This window comes from Saimiri boliviensis, chromosome 13, assembly GCF_048565385.1.
Source record: "Saimiri boliviensis isolate mSaiBol1 chromosome 13, mSaiBol1.pri, whole genome shotgun sequence".
Taxonomy (NCBI): Eukaryota; Metazoa; Chordata; class Mammalia; order Primates; family Cebidae; genus Saimiri; species Saimiri boliviensis.
The window spans coordinates 20498566-20524154 of NC_133461.1; the positions used below are offsets into that span (position 1 = coordinate 20498566).

A 25589-nucleotide genomic window follows, 5' to 3' on the forward strand; every position below is an offset into this window, starting at 1 on the left:
CTGTCCAAAGGCCTGAGAACTGCAGACATATGCTAAGACATAACTGGGTCTTCGATTTAGCATTTCGTCTAAGGTTTGCTGTTCTTACTATGCAACTCTCCATCATGGGAGGCTTCCTGGGGATGAAAGAAGATATTCCTGCAGAGGTACCAGAATGAAACGGAAAGAGAACTAAGCCAGAGCCTGCAAATAAAGTTGCTAGGCCTGACTGTGCCAAAACCGTGCTGAGAAAACCCAGCTACTCTCTGCCTCAGTTTCCCACCTCTAAGAGGACAGGCTTGAGGTGTATAATTTCCACAGACATATCGATCTTGAACTTTCCATTTTGAGATGAAAGTATAGGAAGCCAGTCTATGGGAAACGCTCACTGATGCGTACGGGACACAGGCCAAGTCCCACCAACCGGGTCTCAACAGACACAGCCTCCCTTCTCCTGCTTCTCCTGACACAAAAAAGGGCGAGACAGTCCTTTGTCTTTAAAACGGCCGTTGCTCATCTACGTCAACAGCATGAAGTTGAACTAGACAATCATTAGAGTACCCTTTGCTACTAGCTTATTGCCTTCTGATGTTTTCCCTCGCTCAACATAAACCATTTCAAGTTCAATGAGATGTCTATTCTATGGCCCCGAGCAGATGCTTATGGCCACCTTCTGGCCAAGACCCCCACCTAACTGCCATGGTGCAGGGGACGGGGCTGAAGCAGAAGATACTTGGCCAGTCTGGTAGTGCAAGCGGGTTGCTGCTGTCCCTAAGGGCTGTTGCAAACCTCGTTTCTACGTGTCGTGGTGAAACACGCCCTCGCCTGGGGCACAGGGCCACGAACCCAGCTCTGCTCAGTGGCCTCTACTTACTGGGCATGTTCCAGAACTGCCCTCTCATGGGCAAGGCAACTACAGTTGATTATTTTTGCTGTTCCTTACTCCCACGTTGGCAAACAAACCCCATAAGAATTCTATGTAACAGAACTCATCTAAACTTACTCTTTAGGACATTATGGATCCAAGAACATTGAAGTATTACTTGTAAAGTAATGGGAGACACTTTAAACAATCTACTTTACATAAAATCATGTTTACAATACAAACCTCCAGCTCATTTTCATCAAAAATTTTAATCAAATCAATAGGAAGCAGTTCTGTGAATCCCTGAAAAAAAAAAAACAAACAAAAAAAATTCTTAAATACCTTGGAGGTGGGGGGAACAAATTTCACAGGAAAATCAAACTTTTCTGGTTAGCCAGAAAAAAACATAATCACACCTTATGATTCCTACGTCAGTGACAGTACCAAGTAACTATAGTTCCAGTAAAAACAGCACAGTCACAATATGAAAGTTCGGAAAAAAAATCATAGAATCTAGAAGACTCGAGTAGTGGAGTCATTTTTGAAACCTGATGAAAATACAGGATACTGCAGGCAGGTGGATTCCAATAGCCACTTAAAACATTGCTGTTGAGTCAGTGCATCCTAAAAGGCACAGGCCACAGATGTGTAAGCGACATGCTTACAAATAATGCGCTGGAGGCCTTGAGAAGAAACACAGAGGGAGGCAGGTGATGGGTGCAGAAGAGCCTGTGTTCAGAAACCATGCTCCAGTTCCCAGTGTACCACTAACTAGGGCGTGATCCAGGACAAGCCTGGCTCTGCTGGGCCCTGTGCACGGCAAAAGCCGTGTTTCTGAAGGTGTGGACAGCCTGCGGTCGGGCCAAAGAATCTGCTTCCTGGGCTTTCTTATCTAAATAAAGGATGAAACCTGCCATTCTGTCCTCCCACTTTAAGTCCCTAAGGCCTCGAGGTGTTTCTAAGTGTCCTGCCTGGGGCTCACTCGTCCTGCGTAAGTGTCTGAGTGAAGGGAAGGCATCGCCCCACGAGAGCTCTGCCTCAGTGCAGAGAAAATCAGGCACGTGGACGCAACGCTGTTTCCGGTGTGATCTTTTAAGTAACGGATACTATCAGATTCAAGAAAGAATTTCATTTTTGGTCAAAGTGGAATACTGTTTAAAATGATGAATCCCTCACCCTCTGCTAGGGACCTGGTAGCACCCCTGATATTAAAAGTTGGATCTGGGCAGCACCTGCTTTGCTCTGTAACAGGGTAAAAGCTGTCCCGAGGTGGCAGGGTACAAAATAAAAACTCAGCTTAAGAAAATGTGTTTTCCATGTACCTGTACAGAAGAGAATCTGCAAGGAATTATTAACATAGCCAGAAAGAAAATGGGCAGGGGATTAAAAAAATCCCCTGTAATCCCAGCACTCTGGGAGGCCAACGTGGGTGGATCATGAGGTCAGGAGATCAAGACCATCCTGGCCAACATTATAAAACCCTGTCTCTACAAAAAATACAAAAATTGGCCTGGTGTGGTGGTACGCACCTGTAATACCAGCTACTTGGGAGAATTGCTTGAACTCGGGAGGCAGAGGCTGCAGTGAGCCGAGATCGTGCCACTGCACTCCAGCCTGGGCAACGAAAGTAAGACTTCGTCTCAAAAAAAAAAAAAAAAAAAAAAAAAAAAGGCCCAGGGCGGGCTGGCAGGGCACTGTAGGGACTGTGCTTTATCCATTCAGCTCTGAGCCCTCGGGCTTCTTGGAATCTGTCACTGCAGCAAAAGACAGCCTTCTCTTGGGTCTGTCTGAAACTTCAAGACAATGGTTCTAGATCAGATCTGTAAAACATCCTCTTTAAAAACAGGACAAATGTAAAAATAAGAAGAGCCAAGCAGGAGAATGCATGAAAAGAAAAAAAGATGGGGTGTGGGGGCTGCACACTCTCATGCTGGAGACTGGTGAGCAGTGTGAGCTGTGTGATCCTGGCCTTCCCGTGGCATCCCCAGCCTTGCCCCGTCTCTCAGTGCATGATCAGTTCCACCACACCAGCAAAACGAGCACGATCCTCCCGCGACCCGGTACCAGAGGCACATGGCAGAGAACCCTGGCCAGCATGGCTTACCTCCAAGAAGGCATTCATCTGCTTCTGGACCCTGTTCACGAATCTCCACTGGATGACTAAGCTGCAGGAGGAAAGAGGACAATACTGAACCACCTTCGTCATCACTAGTGCTCTGCTTTCTCTGCAACTGGGAGTGCTTCTCCTCCAACCATGACGCAGAGCAGAAGTGGGGATCTATTCTGTGCCCCCACTGTTTAAGTTTATTTATGGTTTCTTTTAAGACTCCCTGGACCAGCTGTAAAAAACCTAAAATCTCACTGGAGATTTCAATAGAGTAATTAACTTCCCCTGCATCAAGGTTTGGCTGGCCTAAACTGCTTTAAAATGTGATTCCATGGAGAAAAGGGAGAAAAGTTCATGGGGCATGAACACACAGGTATGTGTGTATAATACGCACACACACATATACACACTCACATATAAGTATGTATATGTATTTGTAAAGAACACTCAGGACAATGCATTTAGTTTTCTTTTTTTTTTTTTTTTCTTTTTTTTTTTTTTTTTGAGACGGAGTTTCGCTCTTGTTACCCAGGCTGGAGTGCGATCTCGGCTCACCGCAACCTCCGCCTCCTGGGCTCAGGCAATTCTCCTGTCTCGGCCTCCTGAGTAGCTGGGATTACAGGCACGCGCCACCATGCCCAGCTAATTTTTTGTATTTTTAGTAGAGACGGGGTTTCACCATGTTGACCAGGATGGTCTCGATCTCTTGACCTCGTGATCCACCCGCCTTGGCCTCCCAAAGTGCTGGGATTACAGGCTTGAGCCACCGCGCCCGGCCGCATTTAGTTTTCTAATACTTCATTCTAATATCCAACATACTAATATTCAACAGTGACATACAAGGTTTATCAGCAAAGTGATTTGCACTCATAATTTAATGCCCAAATTTAGAGGATGAATGGTAAGACCTCATGTCACTGATGTTCACCAAAACCAAGTTCCCTGTGACAGTGTTTAACGCACAGCGTAATTTATTACAAGGTGAATCTCCTATGGATGTCATCTGAGGAGTTCTATCATTATGAAGGGCTCTCACCTTTGGGGTGGTAGCACTGTAACCATGGCAACGGCCCTGAGGACCAGCCTGCGGGACAACCATTGCGCAGCCATCTCAGGCTGTATCACCTGGGCTACAATGATCAGCCCAGCAGCATTCTTCTGGTACCAGGGGAGCAGAGTTATCAGGGAGCAGCTGGTGATTTTGATCATACTTTTAAAAGTAAAGCTAGCTGGAACCCTGCCTGGCCCTGACTCCCTCCACATTTGAATCCTAACAGAACTAACTGCAAAGAACGATGCATGACACATACCACACATGCCAGAGTCCTCAGACTGGAGACCTGGGTTACCCTGGGCTAGAATATTTTTTCAACCCCACTCACAGTCTCTACTTCCTGAAGGAAGACAATGGTGTCTGCGAGGGTGTCATCAGCTAAGATTGTTCAGATTCAGAACAAGCGTGTCAATTAATGTGACCAGGTAAGAACTGATGGATCTTATTCCTAGACTACGTATTCAGCCTAAAAAGCTTGTAACCTGAGAGGAAAAAGTCTGCCATGTAACAGTTCCACTCTGCCAGGATCTCCGAGTAGACACTCCAACACGCTCCACTGCTTCCTAATTAGGAAGGGCAGTATGTTTTTTCTTCACGGATCACACTGAAGGATGCTAAGACCCACAGTCAATTCAAGAGCTGCCTGAATTCAAGATCTCTGACCAATTCCAAATGAGAAGAAAGGAGGGAGCCCAGTCTGTAGAAACGGAGCACTGAATGCAAATGAGGAACTCAGGCCACTGCGGAAACCCCTGAGAGACTAAACCAGGTGCCAGGAACAGCACACTGCAGCACTCGCCTCACCCCTGAACCAGGGGATTTCCTTGGGAGATCCCGAATGAATGATACGTGTGAAACACACATACACATCGAAGAAGAAAACGTAATGTGCCCAACAGAGAAAAACTTCTGCCTGTTACAGATGTCTTAGAACCACTTAACAACCAGGATTCCAAAAGGACTCAACGTTTTACTCCATTAGCAGAGGCTGAGATGAAGAATACTACAAATATCAGACACAATTCATTAGGGTTGCACGTGCTGAATTCTTCTTATCCATTTTAACTGTTTTTATACATTTCTATTATGCAAATGAAGTTGGGAGGGAGACAAAATATTTTATCTTTGTTGATTGCTAATGTTGCCCACTGGTCACTGACGCCGTGGTCCACTGCTGCAATTCTAAATCTTAGTTGATATCCACATATTCCAAAAGAGCATTTGCCGTAGAGCTCTTCTTCCTCCGCTGCTCCTTTATAGTGCAGCTCACTGGAGTCATGATGTAAGTCAGACTTCCCATCCCACATTCAACTTCCCATTAGCCCAAGCAAAAAAACAACGCATATTGTTGAAAACTGACCAATAAACTCATGCCCATAATAAATGCATGAGCTGTTTCAGCAAAGGACAGTAACCAAACATGCTGTCCAATTTATTCAAAGACAAGACTGTGAATATGTGTATACGTACTCGATATATTCCCTTTTGTTTTCATTTGTGACCATTATTTCTGACCCATTGGGCTTCAAATCCACTTGGTATGTCTGTAATTACAAAGATAAAACAACAATTACCATTGCGAAGTTATCTTGCAGATTATTGTTGTGTAACAATGTCTCACTATAAAGGGAAGACAACATGTATTCAGAAATATTTCCCAGCAAACGGGCTTCTGTGCACAAGAGAATGTCCAATGAGGCTTTCAAATTGCTAAAATGTTACACAGTTAAAGATGTTATCATTAAAGGCAAACTATTTTATGGTTATGACTTTTAATTATTCTTCATATATTAGCAATAATGAAGAGCAACATTTTTTCATCTGCTATTCATTTATCAGGAAACTATGCTTAACAGAGAACAGGGCACACCCCTCAAGACTCCAGAGATCCAAATTCTAACGCATTCCGTGTCTGAAAGTTCCATTTTATAGTCATAAAAAAGGATGCATGGTATTTCTTTCAAAAACTGCACACAGAAACTTAAAGACAAGAAAGAAGCTTAAGGATCCAGGCTGAAGAGACAGATTCATCTGGTTTTTGAAGACTTTATTTGCATCGGAAGCCTTCTCCTTGCTCATCTGCCCTGAAGCTTCTTTCCTTAGCGCCACCCATGATCACGAATAAAGCAGCTGCAATCAGGGCAGCACTTTCTCCTGTGCCCTGACCCAGACCGAGCTGACCACGATGCCATATATAGCAGTAACCAGCGTGAGGGAAAGGAGAGAGGCCTATTTTAAAATAAAATGTTTTTTCTCATTTTAGAAATTTTGGGGAAAAAAAGATGAAAAAATATATCACCTACAACTCTCCTACTGAAAGCAAACCACATCACTGTTTTCATGGGCTTCCCTCTGTCCACTGGTTGCATTACAGAATAAACCAAGCCAGGGCAGAGGGTTTTCCAGAGTAAGTGTTAGTGTGGTCTCCAGGAGGGATGGAGGCTCCACGTTGTGATAAACTCTGTGCTCCAGCAGGGCCGCCTCCAGGGGTTCCCTGGTCCTGCCACCTGCGCCCAGGAGATCCTGAGCCCTCTGACCCGATCAGTTGCGTCTGTGTCTCTCACGAAGTTTCTCTACACACTAGCTCTTGTTCCCATTCACACTGAGATGGCTTTTCAACATAAAACATATTGATCGTCCATCCGGTCCCACTACATTCTCTTTTTCTCTTTATTCAGGAAGGGATCTTATTTTTCCACCATGCTTTCCATTTCTGCAACATCAATTCAACTCTTCGCTGTGCCCAATGTGACTTTCAATCCTGTGTTTCTGGTTTTGCTGACATCCTTCGCCTCTCCATTTCCCTTTCCAGCTGCCGCCCCAGCGCATCCCATTTTCTCCCAGGGGTCATCTGCCCCTGCCCCGTACAGGCTGTGTCGGGGAAGGAGGATGCGAAAGTTTCCACTTGAGGGTGGGGTGGGGATATTTCTACAGCGAAACACTGCCAGTTCGTGGCTGGTTTTCAGAGGTCCGAGGACAGTGCTCATTCCTATCTTTTGCTCCAGGTGTTAATAAACCCTGGTTGCTTTTGTTTCCCCCCCATTTATGCCTACCCAGACTGCCTTGTTCCTTTAGTAAGAGTTTTCTTATCAGATCCACATCAATGACAAGTTAATAAATCCCAGCTCAGGCGTCAGTATTGAGAAGGCTTTTGGTAGAGCTCGGCTACGCAAAAGCCAAATCTTTCCTCCCGCCCTTTCCCCCACAACAGGGAAAGGGAAAGAGGTGAAGTGGGTAAGGATCCATAATCCCTGTAATACACTCCTTCCAGCACTCATCCGTCCCTCGTTCTTTGATCAGAGAGTCTTCCTTGGTGTTGCCTGAAAGTTGCAATTTCCAGAGAGCTACTGAATGAGCGGGTCTGCCACAGACAAGGTGGGGAGGGGAGGGCTAAGGAGGAAAACACTCTGCTTCCTCCAAAAGCAGCACCCAGGAATGAAAGAGAGAATAAGTCAGTGTCGCCAAGTGCAGGGAACTGGTTCTCCCTTTCACTGTGACAGGAAGTCTAATTGGTGCAATCTTTTCCCAAAGATATTCGACTTTGGCAATAGGCATCATAATTTTAAAAGTACATACCCTTCCCACAGCAATTTCTCTTTTGGAGTTTATACCAAGGGAAAAAAATTAGTCAAGTACAGAAAATGTAAATTCCAGATTATACATTTATTTTTTCCTATATATATAGAATACCCACATTATATATATATAGGAATACTCACATATATATATATGTGTGTGTGTGTGTGTGTGTGTGTGTGTGTGTGTATGATACACAAATATATATATGTGAGTATTCCAGGGTTATACAGAATTATACGTTTATATAGCAAATACTGAATTAGCCTAAACGTCTACCAACAGGGGGCGTGGTTAAAAATATATGGCATGTCTACAAAATAAAATTCAGCACAGTCATTAGAATGTTATAGACTGATTTTACTGACATGAAAAGGTGTGTGTGATAGTAATTTGAAAATGGTATGCAGAGTACAATTCCACTTCTGTAAAAAAAAGATCTCTGTTTGTGCTTACAGAGAATAATTCTGGAAGATATATTTAAAAATTTTAATTCTGAGTTTTCCTGAGATACTGGGAATAAGTGACATTTATTTATTTTACATATTTTTATTAAACTGACTTTATTTTTTATTATGAAGGTTAAAATTTTATAATCAGATAAACTAATAATTTTTGAAAGAAAAGAAAAATGGGCCCATACTACCCATGCTAAATAATGAGGTCACAGCAGTAAATCGTCCTGTGTGCAGCCGTCCAGTATCATGGTTGACTTTGACCCTGAGTTTCTCTGTGGAGGAGTGAGGGGAGGGCCCCAGGATGGGCACAGGAGGAGAGGAGTTTGCAGTTCTGCTCCCGAAGCCACTGGGTTAGGGGTCAAGCCCCCAGATCCCGATGCTTCCAGGCTCAAGCCCTCAGTGGTACAGAAATGTATCCCTCTTGGGTTCGTTACAGGCGACATTTTCATGAGAAGCAATGATCACTCTTCAAATTCCGGGTCCAAAACTGCTGTTGGGGGCTGATGGTGAGACAGCCGCCTGTGGTGCAGGTGTGGTGGTGTCCAGCCCGCCACACTGCCTTACTGCCACCAGCTGGTGCCCCTGAGTCCTTGCTGGTTGGGCATGAGGCTCCACAGGGGTTGGAGAAGCTGGGACCACGCCCAGGCTATGTGACTCTAACCTCCGGACACACAGATTCCCTGCAGGCCTCCATTCCTGCCTGTTCATTGCTCTAACACAGCCTGTGTTCTCCTCTCCTCCAAATTCCTGCCTTCTTAACGTCAGCTGTTGCCACCAAAGGAGGGGAGGGACTGCATGTCTTCAGCAAGGAGCGCAGGGTGGCACCGCGACATGGAGCTGTCAGCCCTAAGCGGGAGAAGTTGAGGCAGCATCGTACTGGGGCCGCTCTCTACTGAACACATCTCCAACAGGTGCTGTGGCAGTGCCCTGGCCCCACATGAGGGTGGCCAGCATCCCAGAGGGTCAGAGACCCTGCAAGGTGACCAAGGAGAAACAGCGAACTGCAGATGGAGCTGGTGCTGGCACCCAGGGGCCCCGCTCCCTGGCGAGCAGGCTGCAGTGGCTCCTCTGTGGTGTAGATTCTTGCCACCTTCAGCCACAAAATGCAGTCCTCCCTCCGGGCTTTCTGGGGCATCGCCCGCCTGTGCCTGGCCTCCTGGAGGACCCCACACAAGGAACGCAGAGCCCAGCCACAGCAGGTGCTCAGCAAGCGCTTGTGGGGAAAAACTGCAGCAGAAAATTCCTCTCTTTACATCTCCTGGCCCCAAAGAAACTTGGCTCTCTTCCTTGCAGAGATCAGAGGAACCTCTGGGGACTTGGCCAGTTAACAACCCGATTCCCACACGTCTCCCTGACTCTCCACAGATGCTCTGCACTGCCTGGAAGGCTACTGAGAATCAGCTTGGATCATATGGAATATACTGGACTCGGATGGAGCAAGGCTTGTCCACTTGACAGACTCCATTCCTGGACACCGAGCACTGCTGGGCAAATACCCACTGATGGTGCTCACAGATCCTGCAGGCATGGCCTCGGGGACAGTCGGCGCCCTGCACCCCCCATCACTTCACCTAGCCAGCCTCTTCAGCAGACATCAGTGCAACTACCAATAGCACGGAGGCAGCGAGTCCATGCCAGCCTTCTGACTTGTCGTCTCCCTAGGTGCCGACCCTGTGTGTCCCTGACTGGCTTGGAGGGGCCGGGGCCTCCACCCTCCTGGGAGCCACCTCCAGCTCTGAGCTCTTGTCCTGGCTCCTTCTGGCTCCGGCCAGGATGCAGTCTGCCCTCACCTTTCTCCCTCGCATTGACTGTTTCTGCCTTTTCACCCACTGCCTTCCCCCAAGTGTTTTCCAACCTTTTAATTCATTACCACCAACTAAGGAGCCTTTTTAGATTCTTTCTGCCAATGGCCCACCTTCCTCTGTGAAGTCTTAACAGAGAGATTCACAGTACACCGGTGGTATGTGCTGTGGCTTTCGGGAGGGCCACAAACCACTTTAACGTCTGAGATGATCTCCTCCTCTAAGAATCCATTTTTGCCTCCTTCGGGTGATTGTTCCCATGGAGACTGGCTCAAGCTGACCCAGACCTGATCCTAAAGAACCTTCCTATATGGCTGCTGCCCATGCTCTCCTCCCCTACTACTGCACAGCCTCTCAAAAACTCTGCCACCTCTTCAAAACGACCAAATCAGGCCAGGTGCAGTGGCTCACACCTGTAATCCCAGCACTTCGGGTGGCCAAGGTGGGCAGATCACCTGAGGTCACGAGTTTGAGACCAGCCCGGCCAACATGGTGAAACCCCGTCTCTACTAAAAATACAAAAATTAGCCGGGCATGGTGGCATGTGCCTGTAATCCCAGCTACTCAGGAGGTTGGGGCATGAGAATCGCTTGAACCTGGGAGGCAGAGGTTGTAGTGAGCTGAGATCATGCCACTGTACTCCAGCCTGGATGACAGAGCGAGACTGTTTCAGAAAACAAACAAACCAAAAAAACCCACAACCAAATCAGACGTTGCTCTGCTGAACTTGCAATAAAGAATTTTTATATGTTAAAGCTCTAAAAGGGCTCCTCGTCCTGGTGGGAGCAGCTATTTTGCACAGCAGTGAATGGGGGTATGGTTCTTCCTGCTTCGCACAGGATCATAGTTCAAATGCTGACATTTCTTCAGTGGAAATTTTCATATTAGGCCCTAGAAACCAGCAGCTCCAGATTTTTACTAATCAGAAAGAAAACAAATTGCAAAATAATGGCAACAGCTGCAGTTTCATTACATGAAGCAACAGCTACCAACCTTCACGGTCTGATATTTCCAACTGTGAAATTTGAAAGAAGCCTGAAAGACCGTGGAAGGCTGACTGCATGTCTTTCACCCCATGGCAACTGCACTCACTCTGCCCCACTGAGAAAGCGACTTGACTGTTTGGTGATGGGGAGGAATGGGCTTCCTTCTGGGTCAACCATTTTGCAGAGGGCCAGCGAGGCGAGAGGCCTGCATGGGCATCACGCTAACGCCCGGATTTCCACATCAACAACTACACTTCAAGTACCCACCGTGCACCAGGCAATGTGCTGGTGGGAAGTACACAACAGCGAGTGAGCACGAGGCAGGCGTGCGGCTGCCATCACCAGGAGGACGCTGCGTGGGAGAGACAGACGCTGCTGACAAACGTCCTGACTAATGTACTCAGACAAACGCATGCAAAGTCTCTGTGGTTCATGCCATGGAAGATACACAGGGTCGGGTCAAGGGCTGGCTTCCCTGATGACGGGACATCGGAACTCAAGAGTGGGAGGGCGTGTGCTCCCAACAGAGGGAAGAGAAAGCAGAGGGCCAGGGCCTGTGATTCACGAGGCTGGGGGAGCAGCAGGCAGAGCCAGGCCACACAGGACCTCGTGGCACAAAGTGAGACTGGGGTCTTTATCTCGAGGGCAGGGGGAAATCCCTGAAGGTTTCTGGCAGAGAAATGACATAGGCATTTTTATTTTCCAAAAAGACCACTGTGCCGTTACGGGAAGGCAAATTGGATGTACAGAGACTAGTCAGGAGTCAGGGGGGAAGACATGAGCTCAGACTTGGGTGTGAGCTAGAGATCGGGAGAATGCACAGAAGTGAGAAAGGTTTGGGAGGTGTGTGAATGAGACTTGCTGATGGACCTGATACGGGAGATGAGATCCATACATGGCTGCTTAACGCGCTCTCAATTCCTTCCCAGAGTGCAAAATAAATACATTAGCTCCCCATTAATCAGGCTAGCTCTCTTAAAAAGGAAAGGCAGTTAATTTAACAAACTGGGCACCTAATTCTTATCTTAATCATCTGGTGGGTCTCTTGATTACCGTATTACTCCACCTGATCCTACAAAAGTCAGAATTCACAACATTAAACGAGGCAGTCTGAGAACTGTTTTTTTTTTTTTTGAGATGGAGCCTCGCTCTGTCACCAGGCTGGAGTGCAGTGGCATGATCTTTGCTCACTGCAACCTTTGCCTCCAGGGTTCAAACGATTCTCCTGCCTCAGCTGGGACTACAGGCGTATGCCATCAGGCCCTGCTAATTTTTGTATTTTTACTAGGGACGGGTTTCACCATGTTAGCCAGGATGGTCTCGATCTCTTGACCTCGTGATCTATCTGCCTGCCTTGGCATCCCAAAGTGCTGGGATTACAGGTGTGAGCCACCGTGCCCAGCCTGAGAACTGTTTTTAAGGAAGATCTGGCCTAAATGACCATCAGAATCTTTATTAGAAGGTTGCTTAAAAACCCCAACATCCTGTGTTTAATTTTCATTTATGAGGTGGAAACAGTTACATTTAGGAAGGTTTCCCAGATCATTTACTTCTGACTGTGGCATTGCTAATAGTTTTCTGAACTGGGTTAATTTGGCCATACGGTTTTCTACGAGTGGGTCCACAAAAAGACTTTTTAAATGCATTTGACACACAAGACTGATTTCAAGTCTTCCTTGGTTCTTGACTTCCACTCCTTCCTTCGTATGTTAAAAATGAAAGGAAGATACTTCCAGGGTGACTAACCATGTCAATTGTTTGGAAATTGGCAGTTTAAGACCCTTCCGTAGGTCCAGCTTTCTGAAAAGAAAAGCCACTACGATTCAACTGATCTCGTTTCCTCATACTGAGGATTCCTATTACTTACAAGTTAAGTAACATTTTTAGTAAGCCAGGTTAGCACTCCTCATTCATTTGCTCAATAAGCACTTAGTAGGCATCAACTACATGCTGAGCACTGGAGAGACCCAGAAGACCTCAGGGGGCTTACTGCCCACAAGTCAGCCAGTACCTCAAGAACAGCAGGGAAAGAGGTCATGGGAGAGGAGAGGAGAATGCGAGAGAGGGAACGAGAATGCGTCAGTACAGACTGGGCACTGGAAAGCCAGCAATGTGGCACCAAGGCATCTCTTGGGACACTGTTAAAGCCACATGGTTTGTTGAGAGGGTGACAGGAAGGATGTGTCAGAGGGTAATGGCAGGGGTGGGCAGGTCTGGATCATGAGGGATCATATGCCATGCTAACAAGTTTTCATTTATGCTGAAGGTCATGAGATGGCCAAGTAGAATGACATTTTCAGGGCTGCATTTGAGAAATATTCTATAAGGGGCACACAGCTAGGGGGCACTGGAGAACAGGGTGGACAGCAGCAAAATAGGAAAGAGGGTGGCCAACAGGAGGCTGTGAGGGCGGCAGTCAAGAAGTGACTGGGGCATAGGCCAGGGGAGTGCAAAGACAGGGACGCGCCAAGGAGGGGGAGTCACAGCACACGGCCACCCTGGGCACGGGGAGATTGCGTGAGGAGACAGGGAGATTCCGAAGTGACGCCCAAGTGTCAGGTGGGAAGGGAGGGTGGTGACAGTGATGAGACCATGACCGACGTGGAGGCTGGGGAGGCAGACGTGGCTTTGGCACTGGGACCTGTCAGCCTTTCAGGAGAAGCAGTTTAGGCGGTGGTCGAACCTGGGAAGGCTGGAGGCTGGAAGGGAGATGTGGGCCTGAAATAGAGAGGCTGGTGGTGAGCAGAGACAGATGCAGCTGGAGCCACGGGCAGGATGAGGACATCCAGATAGCATGGGTGAGACAGAAAAGCAGTGGGTGGAGGACAGCTGGCAGGGTGACACCTGCGTCCACAGGGCCAGCAGAGGAGCTAGCACTTCCAGGGACTGGAGACCAGCAGGGAGGGGTAAGAGCGCGGGGGGGAGGGAAAGGCACCGTGCCCTGCAGGCGCCTCTGGGGGCAGTGAGCCACTGGTGTCAAAGGCAGCAGACAAAGGAGGCGGACAGGGCTGGTGACAGACAGTGCTCTGCGTCCTGGGGAGGCCACTGGAGACCTGGAGGGGCAGCAGCTGAAAAGATTCCTCCCTGTCCCATCACAAGAACAGTGTCCGCTTGTCTGTGAGGATTCTTAGGCATAACGCACAACACAGAACAAGGAAAAAAGGGAGGGGCAGGGTGGAGGGGGCACAAAAGGTTTGTAATGGACTTGATCATTTACATTAAGCCACAGGGTCTCTCGCCTCTGGTGTGTGAAGTCCTCCTCTGAGCCTCCCCCAGCCAACTGAAGGGCACTATGGACTCTCCAAGTGCCACCCACCTTCAGAACTCCTTCATTTTTTCTGATGGCAACCCTTACAAGGAGTTCTATGGTCTAATTCATTTCACAGCCATGGAGATTCAGTCTGAGAGGTAGGAAATATCTGCAGGCTTTTGTGGAAGGACAAGTACCAGGGTCAGAGAATATCCTGAGAATACCTCCCGAGCCTGGGTGGCAGATGAAGCAAAGGCTTCAGATTTGAGACAAATACATCCTATAGATTCCTAGGATGATGAGATTTCCAGGCAGGCAACTTCATCTTTGAAGTCCACTTTCAGTGGTCCAACCAAATCCCTGCTGACCAGTCTGAAATTGACTTTGAGGATTAATCCAGCCTGAATAACAGCGTGGGGGCAATGCAGAAGGAATGGCAGAAAAACCCGAGCTTGCCGTGCCGAGCCCCACAAGACAAATGTTGCCGTGACAAGAGAACCATAAAACAGAGAAAAACCAAGGCCCCTCCAACATCACCCACTCCCGGTCATGTATTTACAGTGCTAAGTCAACAATCACACTATTTTTTAAAGTACCTAAATTCTAAAACCAAGGCACAAATGAAACATTCACATTTGCTTTGGATTAGAAGAGGTGCTAGCTCATGCCTTCAAGGCCTCTTGGAATTTCTGTCACTTTGCTGGAAGAGAGAAATGGTTGTAATTGGAGTGTGGTTTCCCGGCCTGACAAGAAGGTGCTGCTCCAATGGGATGATAATTAACACCTATAGCTCCTGCTGGCTTTTTCTAATCGTCCAGCAAAGTTGTGTTACAGCCTGTCAAGAAGAAAATGCCCCTTGAAAGCTAAAGAAGCATTCCCAGGGTTACCCACATGTACCTGTCCAAAGTTTTCTTCATCGATACAGAACATGAGGTCCAGCTCAGTAGGGTCATTCTCCAGGATCCATTTCAAAGAGTTGTAATATTCACTATCCTACAGAAATGACACAGGAAGGAAATTCAACATTTCCCCACCCGCAAAATACAAGCTTATTTGACTCCTTTAAATAATTAGGTTCTAATGTAATTCTGTGGGGAATGCTCAAGAATTACCTTACTAATGCAATGTTTCCTGCTCCATCCAAACCAAATCTTCTTTAATTTAAAATATAAACAAACAAACTGCTTTGGTTGCATTGGGGTTGCAGTTAAATCCTGTCCTTAGTAATACACAGTGGAAGGGACCTACTCTGGATGTGGATGAAGCTGCCTGCTGTACTGGTTCACAAAATTTAACATACAGAGATCAGTATACTTTCTTTCTTTTTTTTCTTTTTTTGATACGGAGTTTCCCTTTTGTGACTCAGGCTGGAGTGTAATGGTGCAATCTTGGCTCACTGCAACCTCCTCCTCCAAGCGATTTTCCTGCCTCAGCCTCCTGAGTAGCTAAGAATACGGGCGCGTGCCACCATGCCTGGCTAATTTTTGTATTTTTAGTAGACACCGGGTTCCACCATGTTGGCCAGGCTGGTCAATATACTTTGTATCCTTTTGGAGTGAAAATGTCACGGCTGTAATTCCAGCACTTTGGGAGGCCAATGTGGAGGATCGTTTGAGCCCAGGAATTAGAGACCAGCCTGGGCAACACTGTAAGACCCTGTCTCTATAAAAAATAAAGTTTTAAAATAGAGTGAAAATATCTGAGGAAATTAGGAAGGACAAAGAATGTTCTAGGCTGGGCATGGTGGCTCATGCCTATAATCCTGTAACCCTTGGCTTTGGGTGGCTAAGGCAGGAGGAGAGCTTGAGGCTTGGAGTTTAAGACCAGCCTAGGCAGCATAGCAAGACCCCATCTCTACAAAACAATTTAAAAATCAGCTAGGCATGGTGGTGTGTGCCTTTAGTCCTAGCTACGTGAGAGGCTGAGACAGGAAGATTGCTTAAGCCAGGAGACGGAGGCTGCAGTGAACTATGGTTGTGCCACTGCACTCCAGCCTGGCAAACAGAATAAGACTCTGTCTCCAAAAAAATAAATAAGTAAAATAAAGTTTCATTTAAGTAAATACCAGTGGTTTTAAGTTACGTCCTTGCCTATGCTTTGAATCACTCTGCAAGTTAATGTCAGCAAAAAGGATGGCCACTCTGGTTTCAGAATCCAGAGCAGCAGTCACAGTCACAGTCCTGGTCCCACCATGGTCTCTCCTGCTGGAAACACGATGGGCTTCGAAGAGGGGAAAAATAATACACACACTGTATTTTAAGCACTAACTGTCAGCATGTGGTATAAAATTAAGAGAAATTCCTATGCTCCTAGCATCTTCACCATACGGTGATGAAAGCAGTAAGCACAAATATAAGGTGGAAGTGGAGACTGGAATCGTAGATGTGCATCCCAACCCACCGTGACTGCCAAACCAGCAGCGGGTTCAAGGGCACTGGTGGCCTCTTCCTCTCCTTTCATACAATGAGGGGCGGAAATACTAAGTCAGCGCTGGTCAGGCCCGAGGACACAGCTCACCTATCCAATTGTGCCCAAGATATAGTTGGTGGCACAGCCAGGTGAAGTCATGCAGGAGCTTTTTAATTCGTGAGCAAACACGAATGAGCTGCGAAAACCCCAAATGCACAAACACGCTTCCCAGTGGCCCTGCGTGTGTGCTGACGTGTGGGCAAATACCCATCCCCTCTGGACGCAGATGTGGAGTAGATGTAGAGGTACATTAAAAGAAAAACAGAAGCAAAGTAAAAAAAGGAAAAATTAAAAAAAAAAGCGAAAGTTAAAAAAAAAAGGAAAGTGAAAAAGAATATCAATTTTTGTTTTATAGAAAATCCTTCCAGCTCTAAAATGGTCTGTCTAGGTAAAATCAATGTTAAACGCAGCATGAAAACCCAAATCACTGCTTGGAGAACGTCTCAAGTGTTCACTTGCTTAAGCTGCAGCATCACTCACGTATGTCTAGGATGTCTGTGTGATATTCTTTTACTGTTTTGACCTTTGCCTCCGCCATTTTTACAAGGTCAGGAAATACAGGGATAGCCGATGAAGCTCTCAACATTCAGTGGTAGCAGTTTTTTTTTGAGACTCGCTCTGTCACAACGCTGGAGTGCAGTGGCGCAATCTCGGCTCACTGCAACATCTGCCTCCTGGGTTCAAGCAATTCTCCTGCCTCAGCCTCCCGAGCATCTGGGACTACAGGTGCACGGCACCGAGCCTGGCCAATTTTTGTATTTTTAGCAGAGATGGGATTTCACCATGTTGGCCAGGATGGTCTTGAACTCCTGACCTCGTGATCCACCTGCCTCGGCCTCCCAAAGTGCTGCGATTATAGGTGTGAGCCACTGCACCTGGCTTTAGTAGTAGCATTTTTTTTTTTTTTTTGAGATGGAGTTTTGCTCTTGTTACCCAGGCTGGAGTGCAATGGTGCAATCTCGGCTCGCCACAACCTCCGCCTCCTAGGTTCAGGCAATTCTCCTGCCTCAGCCTCCTGAGTAGCTGGGATTACAGGCACGCACCACCATGCCCAGCTAATGTTTTGTATTTTCAGTAGAGACGGGGTTTCACCACGTTGACCAGGATGGTCTCGATCTCTTGACCTCGTGATCCACACGCCTCAGCCTCCCAAAGTGCTGGGATTACAGGCTTGAGCCACCGCGCCCGGCTAGTAGCAGTTTTTATAGAAAACACAGGCTACAATAGATCTTCAGCTGTCTCTTGGATTTAGTAAGCACAAGGAACTGGGATTTGGATGTATCCACGCTAGGTACCATGGTCCCAGGAATTGTGAACAATGATTTGCTTATTACAAGAATTAGGTAGATTAATGAACTTTTCAAGCAATTAAATGTCTCCTGTTGTTCACATGGAATGAAACACCCACAAACGTGGCTGAGACTACAAACGTGGCTCCTCAGTACCTTCCCAAAAAGCTTAAGTGCCTGGCGATGGCCAGCGTGTGACCTGCATGTACTCACCACAGATTCCATGTCATTCAGGGTTATCTGCTTTCCCAACATCATCTTGTAAAATGGTCTAATGAAGAAACCTAAAATACAGTAAATGCTGGGTTCAGTTTCAGGTCTTTGATACTGCTGTGTATCAGGGCATGGAAGAAAAGATGAACCTGCTTTCAACGTAAATTAGAAACCAGGACGGAGAAACCAAGGGCCTTCTGCGGTACGGCACAGGTGAGTGGCGAGGCCGGGGGACAGAGGCATGATGGCAGCTGTGCTAAGAGAGGGCGCAGCAGAGCGGGGCCAGAAATGCCTCTGGGAGGACAGAGGCTCATCTTGACAGATGAGCTTCAAGGTCAAGCAGATTCTGCAGTGCAAATCGGGCCTAGGAACTGGGGAGAAAAGGGCATACTAAACCGAGGAGCAAGCCGGGGGACTTGCAAGCAGTTTGCCAGAGTGGGTGGACAGGCCAGAGGAGGGGCCAGCGGTGCATAGCCCACATGGGGTGCTGGAGAGTTGGGGTGCTCTCTGAGGGCAGCGGGGAGTCAATACAAGGCCAGGTGGAATTTCACCTGCCTTTTGTTATCACTGGTTGGGCAGCAATGGGGAGAAAGCACAGGAAGGGGACAAGCTGGAAATGCGGGAGACCACGGAGAGGGCCCGTGCAACCTCCCAGGGAGGGACGGCAGCAGCCTCAGGGGCGCAGCGGCAGCGAGGCTGACCTGCAGGCGTCCCGCGGGGGCCTCCATTTCACCCGATCCAAAGGCATCACACACCTCCTCACATGGGGCCCTGACCCCACCAGACCTGGGGCCTCGGGCTCCTGCTTCCACTGCTTCATCCCCACACCAGGCACCAACCCTCTGGAGCACAGGCCAACTCTCTGAGGCTCAGCGTGGCCCTAGAGCTACAGACCTCAACAGACTCCAGCGTCTGGGGAAGTAAAAGCCTGAAGCCGACCATGGGGAGCAGTGGAGAGACGTGCAGAACGAGCCCTGTCGACAGAGACATTCCTGTCTGCGGGGAAACTTGAAGACACTGCTGATGAGGCCCAGCTGTGTGCACTCTGACTCTTAGATGTGCAATTCTAGGTTTATATCGTGATCACTCTTGTGGAGGTCACTCTAGCTGGCTCCTAGAGACCCTGAGTGATTCCTGCTTCCATCAATCTCCTTCCACAGAGCCTTGACTCTGAGCTGGTCCTCACTCATTTGAAATGACCCCAGCCTCTGAATGCTCAAATGCTACCCCACCTCCGAGGTGTAGCTCATCCTGGGAAAGATTCCCTGAGCCTCCAGCCAAGTCGTTTTCTCCTCTGAGGACTCAATGTGTTCTCTTCTGCTCAGACACTGTCGCTGTGATTCTTCTGGTTTTGTTCTCATCTCTTTTTCCCCTACTAAAATATAAGCTGACTGAGGTCAGGATCTTATCTGATGCTTTCTATTATCCCCTGTAATAGAGGGTATTAAAGATGCTGTAGCAACTGACTTGCATATTGTAACTAAACCGACCTTCTCAGAAAGTTGGAGTGAATCTGGGCAGGTTGAAATAATCTATGGCATGACTCTAAAGCTGCAAATTAAAATATATTCACACTACACATAAGGGGGTGTGGTTTAGTTTTCTTCTAGAGGGAAAAAAGTATTTACTGCCTCCCTCCCACCAAATAAAGTATTAAAATCAGAGCATCAGTATCAGCTACCAATTAACAGTAAAAAACATACTCACGGGAAAAGTACGGAGTGTACACCAAGTATTTATTAGAATAGCTAAGGCTCCATAAATGCAATGAACATAGTTCCCTTGGAAATACCTTTCCTGTACATTATTTCAATGGCAATCTCAAATCCTTCTCTCCCTCTTCCCACCCTCAACCGCTCTACCTCCAAGCTCTTAAAAAATATTTCTAACGCTTTTTCCTCACTCATGATTTCTGTAGCGTTTTCTTAGGGACACTACTTTTGAAATAACCAAATCTTTTAGAAGTCTCTACTATAAATACATAGATACTGCCAGGTGGAGGGTTTGACTTTTTCAAGGTACCGTGAAATTCTTCCATGATTTGTATGTGCTAAATAAGAATGAAATTATTTTGTGTTGTTTCAGGGTTAACGTCTTAGCTGAGCAGTGACATTATTTTGAAATTATTTAGTCCCTTTAAATTAAAAAAATAATTTGGGGACAAATGCAATAATCACAGAATACTGGATGAATGAGATCATTTTAATTAACGTTTCAATTAGTTTTTTCCCATCTGTTATCAAATCTTGTTTTCGCTACAGTTATTCCAGAAAACATACAAATGTATAAATACATAATGTTCTGTGCTTTACACTGAAGTTAAAAAAACTTTTGTTTTTAACTGTGTGTAGACACTATGTCTTCAGTGCCCGAAATAAACTACCAAAGAAAAGCACATCCTTTACGGGCAAAAGACAAAAATACTTTATGAGTAAACCAGTGAAGCTTTTGCTTAAAAACCCATGATGGGAAAGATAAGACACCTCCCAGGGAACCACCGGCAGCACTGAGCTATTTTTATTACTTCAAGACTTACCATCTAAGAGTTTCCCATGAAATACCGCCAGGCCAGCAACTCTTCCAATGAAAGTGAAGTAGGACAAATGATCTTCATTACAAAGGCCGGAATTAGGATTGATCTGAAGGGTGTAGTTGTCCCTTTTGAGGAGAAAGAGAGGAAAAGGCCAATCACACTTTCAAATGCAAGACTTTGCGTATTTCTTTGCCACCTGTCACTCAACTTTTACAGTGTCCTTGAGAGCATTCTGTGCCTAGTGTGAAAAGGTACAGGCTAGAGGACATGACTTAGCACACGCTCAACCATGACCCACGTGGGAGGCTGATGCGTGTGCGCTATAAAGTCAATTAAACCATGTTACGCTGCTGATGCTTGACTGTTTTTGACCTACAAAAGTGTCTATTTCATATGGTTCAGCCAAATATCTTGGGGAGATAAGAAACTCCACACAATAAAGAGGCTGTGCAGGGATTCCCAAAGATGCGAGTACTTTAGCTTGTCTCTGTGATAAAGGAAGGTTAATTCTTTCTAGAGGCTTTTGGCTTGGGCGTAAGATTTTTGCTACGGACTCAACCCTTAGTCTGTCTTCTGATCACTACTCTGCTTTGAAAAGGCCTCAAGGGGATTGGAAAACAGGATATGGCTCTCTCAACAATGCAAACCTGCAAATGTTTAGATTTGTCCAAACGATCTTGCTTGGTTCACAACCATGAGGATCAGTGGATTTCAAACTGGGATCACAGACAGATTCCCTCGGGGGGTATCCCTGAAAATGCGGAGGAGAGGTAGAGATCTTGTCTCTCCCTACCCTGCCCTCCGTCTTCAATAATTGGATAAGTCATACATAGTGAGCCTTATCTCATAGGACTCAGTAACAATAACAACAAACCAATTGGCTAGCGCGACCGAAAAGGATGTACTAAGGCTGCCTTCCAAATGAGGCGCCAGGTGGGAGATGTGGGGAAACCCACGTGCCCTTAGAGCCCAGGGCTGGAGTGATGATAAATGCCCTTCAGCAAGGTCAGCGACTATTGTACTGGGGGCATGGGTTCAGCCTAAGCCTTGGAGGATTCAGAGTCTGGAGGAGGAATGGCTGACCTAGAAGTAGCCGACGTTTGATTGCTCAGAAAGCAATTTCATCTGCTTCAGTTTCCAAGCCTGGCAATGCTGAAATCCTACCTCAAGGGGAAACCTGTTTCTTTCCTTACAGGGGCAGGGCATGGTCCTAGATCCTCAAAGTCCTTACAATTTGCCTTTAGGCAGAGACCTTGGAAACCACTCTTGTTAAAGAAATACTTCCCTGTTTCTTTGATTCTAATGCTGACAAGTTCTCTTGAACACTGCAAATGAAAATCGCCTCCTGTTTCTTACCATAATTATCCATGTTTTCAACTCCATGAACCCAACAGACAAGACAAAAAGGAATGTTAGATGTTCACAGAGTACATTATTTCACCAGGTAGAGTCAGAACCTGTTCTAGACTTGCAAGGGGCCATAGGGTGAGAAGAGAATAAACTCAGCGGAGTTACAGCATCTCAAACTTGTGAGCTGCTTATTCTTTCATTCTGTTTAATTTCATACAACTGTCTCAGTGGGGGACACACTCTGTGCGTACATGGCCATATACTTACGTTGCCGAGTACTCAAAGAGGCCGTAGTAGGGGTTGAACATCTCTTTGGACAGTAAGAAGAACCATTCTCTAGCCACACCCCCATAGTCAAGACCTTTCTCTGATTCAAACTCAATCCATAGTCTAGCTTTGAGGACATCTGGTCTTTTCACGGACATAATTCTGCGATAGGACTCTTCAAATATGTTGTTTCTGTGAAGTTTCATTTCAAACCTATTGGGAATATCAGCCTACACAAAAGACAAAAAGCAAGCACATAATCATCTAGCAAATACACACTTTGCTTTCTAATAAAAACGACAAAGCATAGAAAAGATGGCAGTCCTCAAAGAAACGGGCAGTGACAAATGGGTCCAACTGAGATTCTCTCCTTTAGAGGTTTTACCTCGCAGACAGAAAGCCTCGCTGTGTCACAATGGGACACTCGGCATCCACTAGCAGTGGGCAGGCTGAGTCAGAAACTCTGCTGCCCAGAAGAAAATCCTCCTTGCCCCCTTTAATAAACAACTCTGGGCACTCTCCAGTCAATGGCAACTGAAAGACAACGAACTCCATCTGCTGTTTCACTCAAGAGACTTTAGCCCAGGTAATCAAACCTATAATAATTCCCACCTGGCCAGGCTGGGGCCATGTTCAACTCTGGCAGGGCCTCTGGTTGGTAAATATAATCCATTGGTGCCTCAGGTCCATTTTGTTGCCATGGGGAGTGGCACCCTCATTATGCCAAGTGTGGGGAAAGCAGCCCAAAGCATGGTTTGCTGACATGAAAATAACAAAATAGGTCAGGTGTGGTGGCTCACAGTTGTAATCCCAGAACTTTAGGAGTCTGAGGCGGGCAGATCATGAGGTCAAGAGATCGAGACCATCCTGGTCAACATGGCGAAACACCATCTCTACTAAAAAGATAAAAATTAGCTGGGCATGATGGTGCACGCCTATAGTCCCAGCTACTTGGGAAGCTGAGCAGGAGAACCGCTTGAACCCGGGAGTTAGAGGTTGCAGTGAGCCAAGATCACGTCACTGAATTCCAGCCTGGTGACAAAGCGAGACTCTGTCTCCACTCCGCCCCCCTCAAAAAAAAAAAAAAAAAAGAAAGAAAGTAACAAAACACTTGACCAAGGTTGTGGCAACTGCCTTCTGCAGAGAGGTGGTCCGGGGTTGGTCTGATTAAGACTAAATCTGCAGATATGGTTTCCAGGTAGAAGACACTGCTATGTGAGAGTCACAGAGTGAGACTGGGTGATGACCACCAAGTCATTGTCATTACCAGGGGACGTGACTCATGAAGAAAACACTATGGAATTTTCAGTATTCATTTGAGTTTTGAAGGTAAAGAATCATTTCAATAGCAGTTATCCACAAATGCTTGAATCAGGACTTTGGAACAGAGACCAAAACCCCTAAATGAGAGCAGAGACTGTGCCCCGTCCAGAGAAGGTGTCCCGGGCAGGAGTCACTGGCTGAGAGGAGGAGACAGGAAGAAATGGGGACAGGGCCCAGGCCACTGGAGATGGTCTGAGCTGTGGCAGGTTCTCTCCGCTCCCCAGAGGTATAAACATACTGATGGAGAAAACTGCTAAGGTGGAATCGGAAAGTAAAACGGAGGACGCAACATTCAACAATTTGGGGGTGGTGTGTCATTAGAAAATGTAACGTTGTAATTTAAAACACTGCCCATAAAAATTTTTAGAGTTTCTCTGTTTTAAACTGCCAGGGATAATTATTAGCAGAAAATTACATTTGGATCTAATACTGTCAATTATTATAATATAACTTTATATTACAAATATTGTAGGTGAAACTAAGCTTTTGCATTTACAAGGAAGGATTTGCATATTTTTTCTAACTGGGATCCAGGTTTATTAAATATGATAACAGTGCATAACTGAATGGGCTTCCCCAGAGTTTGTGACTAGGGTTCTGAATTATTTTATATCCCATAAAAATCATTCCTGTTTTTTTATTCATTACATATCAAATTACGCTTCAGGTGATTTGATATGTAACACTGAGTTAATCTTCACTTATTATTTCTGTTAAAAAGAAAATTCAGACTGAAGAACCAGGAGGATCAAAGTGAGTGAGGAAAGGAAGGTAATATTTTTAGTATTCATATAAAAGTAACAAATTGTTCTCACTAAAGTAACTGTGGTAACTTACACATGACTAACAGAAAGCATTTCTGGAAGGCAAGATTACTCACAGGTTTCTTTAATTTCTTCCTGAAGTAGTCATATTTCTGCTTAAATTCTCTGGAGTACGGAACAGCCTGGAAGATAAATTTATAAATATAGATAAAGCAAACAATATACTTGAAATTTTATGTATACTGAGCCAATATTCAAGAGAATTTCATGAATCATAAACCGAAAATTCTCACTTTTCAGATTATCCATGGAAAACTTAGATAATGTCTACACAGCACCGGGGAAAGTCCTAGAACGGATGAGGGCTATCAGCTTTGAATGGTGCTTTCACCCCTGAAAACAGCTACACTGCTACTCAGGGGTATGCTACACAAGTGACATGCTTTCCAAGTGACTTTTGTCAGAATATGAGTCAGGGTGTTTCTCTTTTTCTTTTTTGCTGTGGCTTAGCTAAGAGTTATTGGCTAGATACTTTTAACATACAACCCAGAATGACCTATGCTGGCATTTTGAAGTCTAATCATGATTTAAAAAATCTTTGTAGGGAAATATAATGAGCAGAAAGGGAAGTGAACTGACATTCTTATCAAGAAATATAAAATCAGGTAGATGCATTCTCAAAAAATCCTCCATTTAGGAGTGAGAAGGTTTGTCCCTTCATATTTTGTGGTCTTGGGCAAGGATTTCTTGAAATCTCAAATGCTTTATCTGTGAAACAGAGTGATGGTACCACAGTTGAGGGCTCGGGAATTCAGTTAACTATACGTATTTAAAAGTTGCGATATCTCTTCAGGCAAAGGAGTAATATCTTAATGTAGTCATTTAAATAATCTTTATTTGTTATGTTGTAAAGTGTCTCATAATATCTTAGAGTCAGAGCCCTGACTTTCGGCTATTGAAAAAGCTTACAGTATTTTTACGAAGCAAAAAGGATTGGTTTTTGCATATACACAGACGTAACTGTGAGAGCCTTGAAAACAACTCGTGGCTTTTTAGGCCCTAGCATGAATTTCAGCAGAGAATACTTCTGCTGGTATCATTTTCGCCTAAGTTAATGAAATATACTGATCCTTACTCTACTATCTCCAGACTCCAAACCTTACGCTTTCACCATACTTATCCTGACCAGAAAGAGAAGAAAGGAAGAAGAACTTCCCTCCTTTACAGTTTTAAGACATGTTTATATAAAAAACTAACCCAAAACAAAACAACCACTCTTTCAGAAAATGAGCATGCCAGTGTTT

At 45.9% G+C, this 25589-nt stretch overlaps 1 protein-coding gene across 10 annotated transcripts in view; it reads right to left on the bottom strand.

Moving 5' to 3' along the window:
- NEDD4L (NEDD4 like E3 ubiquitin protein ligase) overlaps positions 1-25589 on the bottom strand; it is a 357512-nt gene that overhangs the window by 7853 nt on the left and 324070 nt on the right. For all 10 annotated transcript variants that reach the window (XM_074383355.1, XM_010336772.3, XM_003926040.4 and 7 more), the window contains 8 exons: positions 24402-24467; positions 22199-22428; positions 20585-20706; positions 18049-18119; positions 14975-15070; positions 5476-5549; positions 2949-3009; positions 1088-1147 (listed from right to left, as the gene is read on the bottom strand). In XM_074383355.1, the coding sequence (XP_074239456.1) occupies positions 1088-1147; positions 2949-3009; positions 5476-5549; positions 14975-15070; positions 18049-18119; positions 20585-20706; positions 22199-22428; positions 24402-24467 (780 nt within the window). The remainder of the gene's footprint in view (positions 1-1087; positions 1148-2948; positions 3010-5475; positions 5550-14974; positions 15071-18048; positions 18120-20584; positions 20707-22198; positions 22429-24401; positions 24468-25589) is intronic.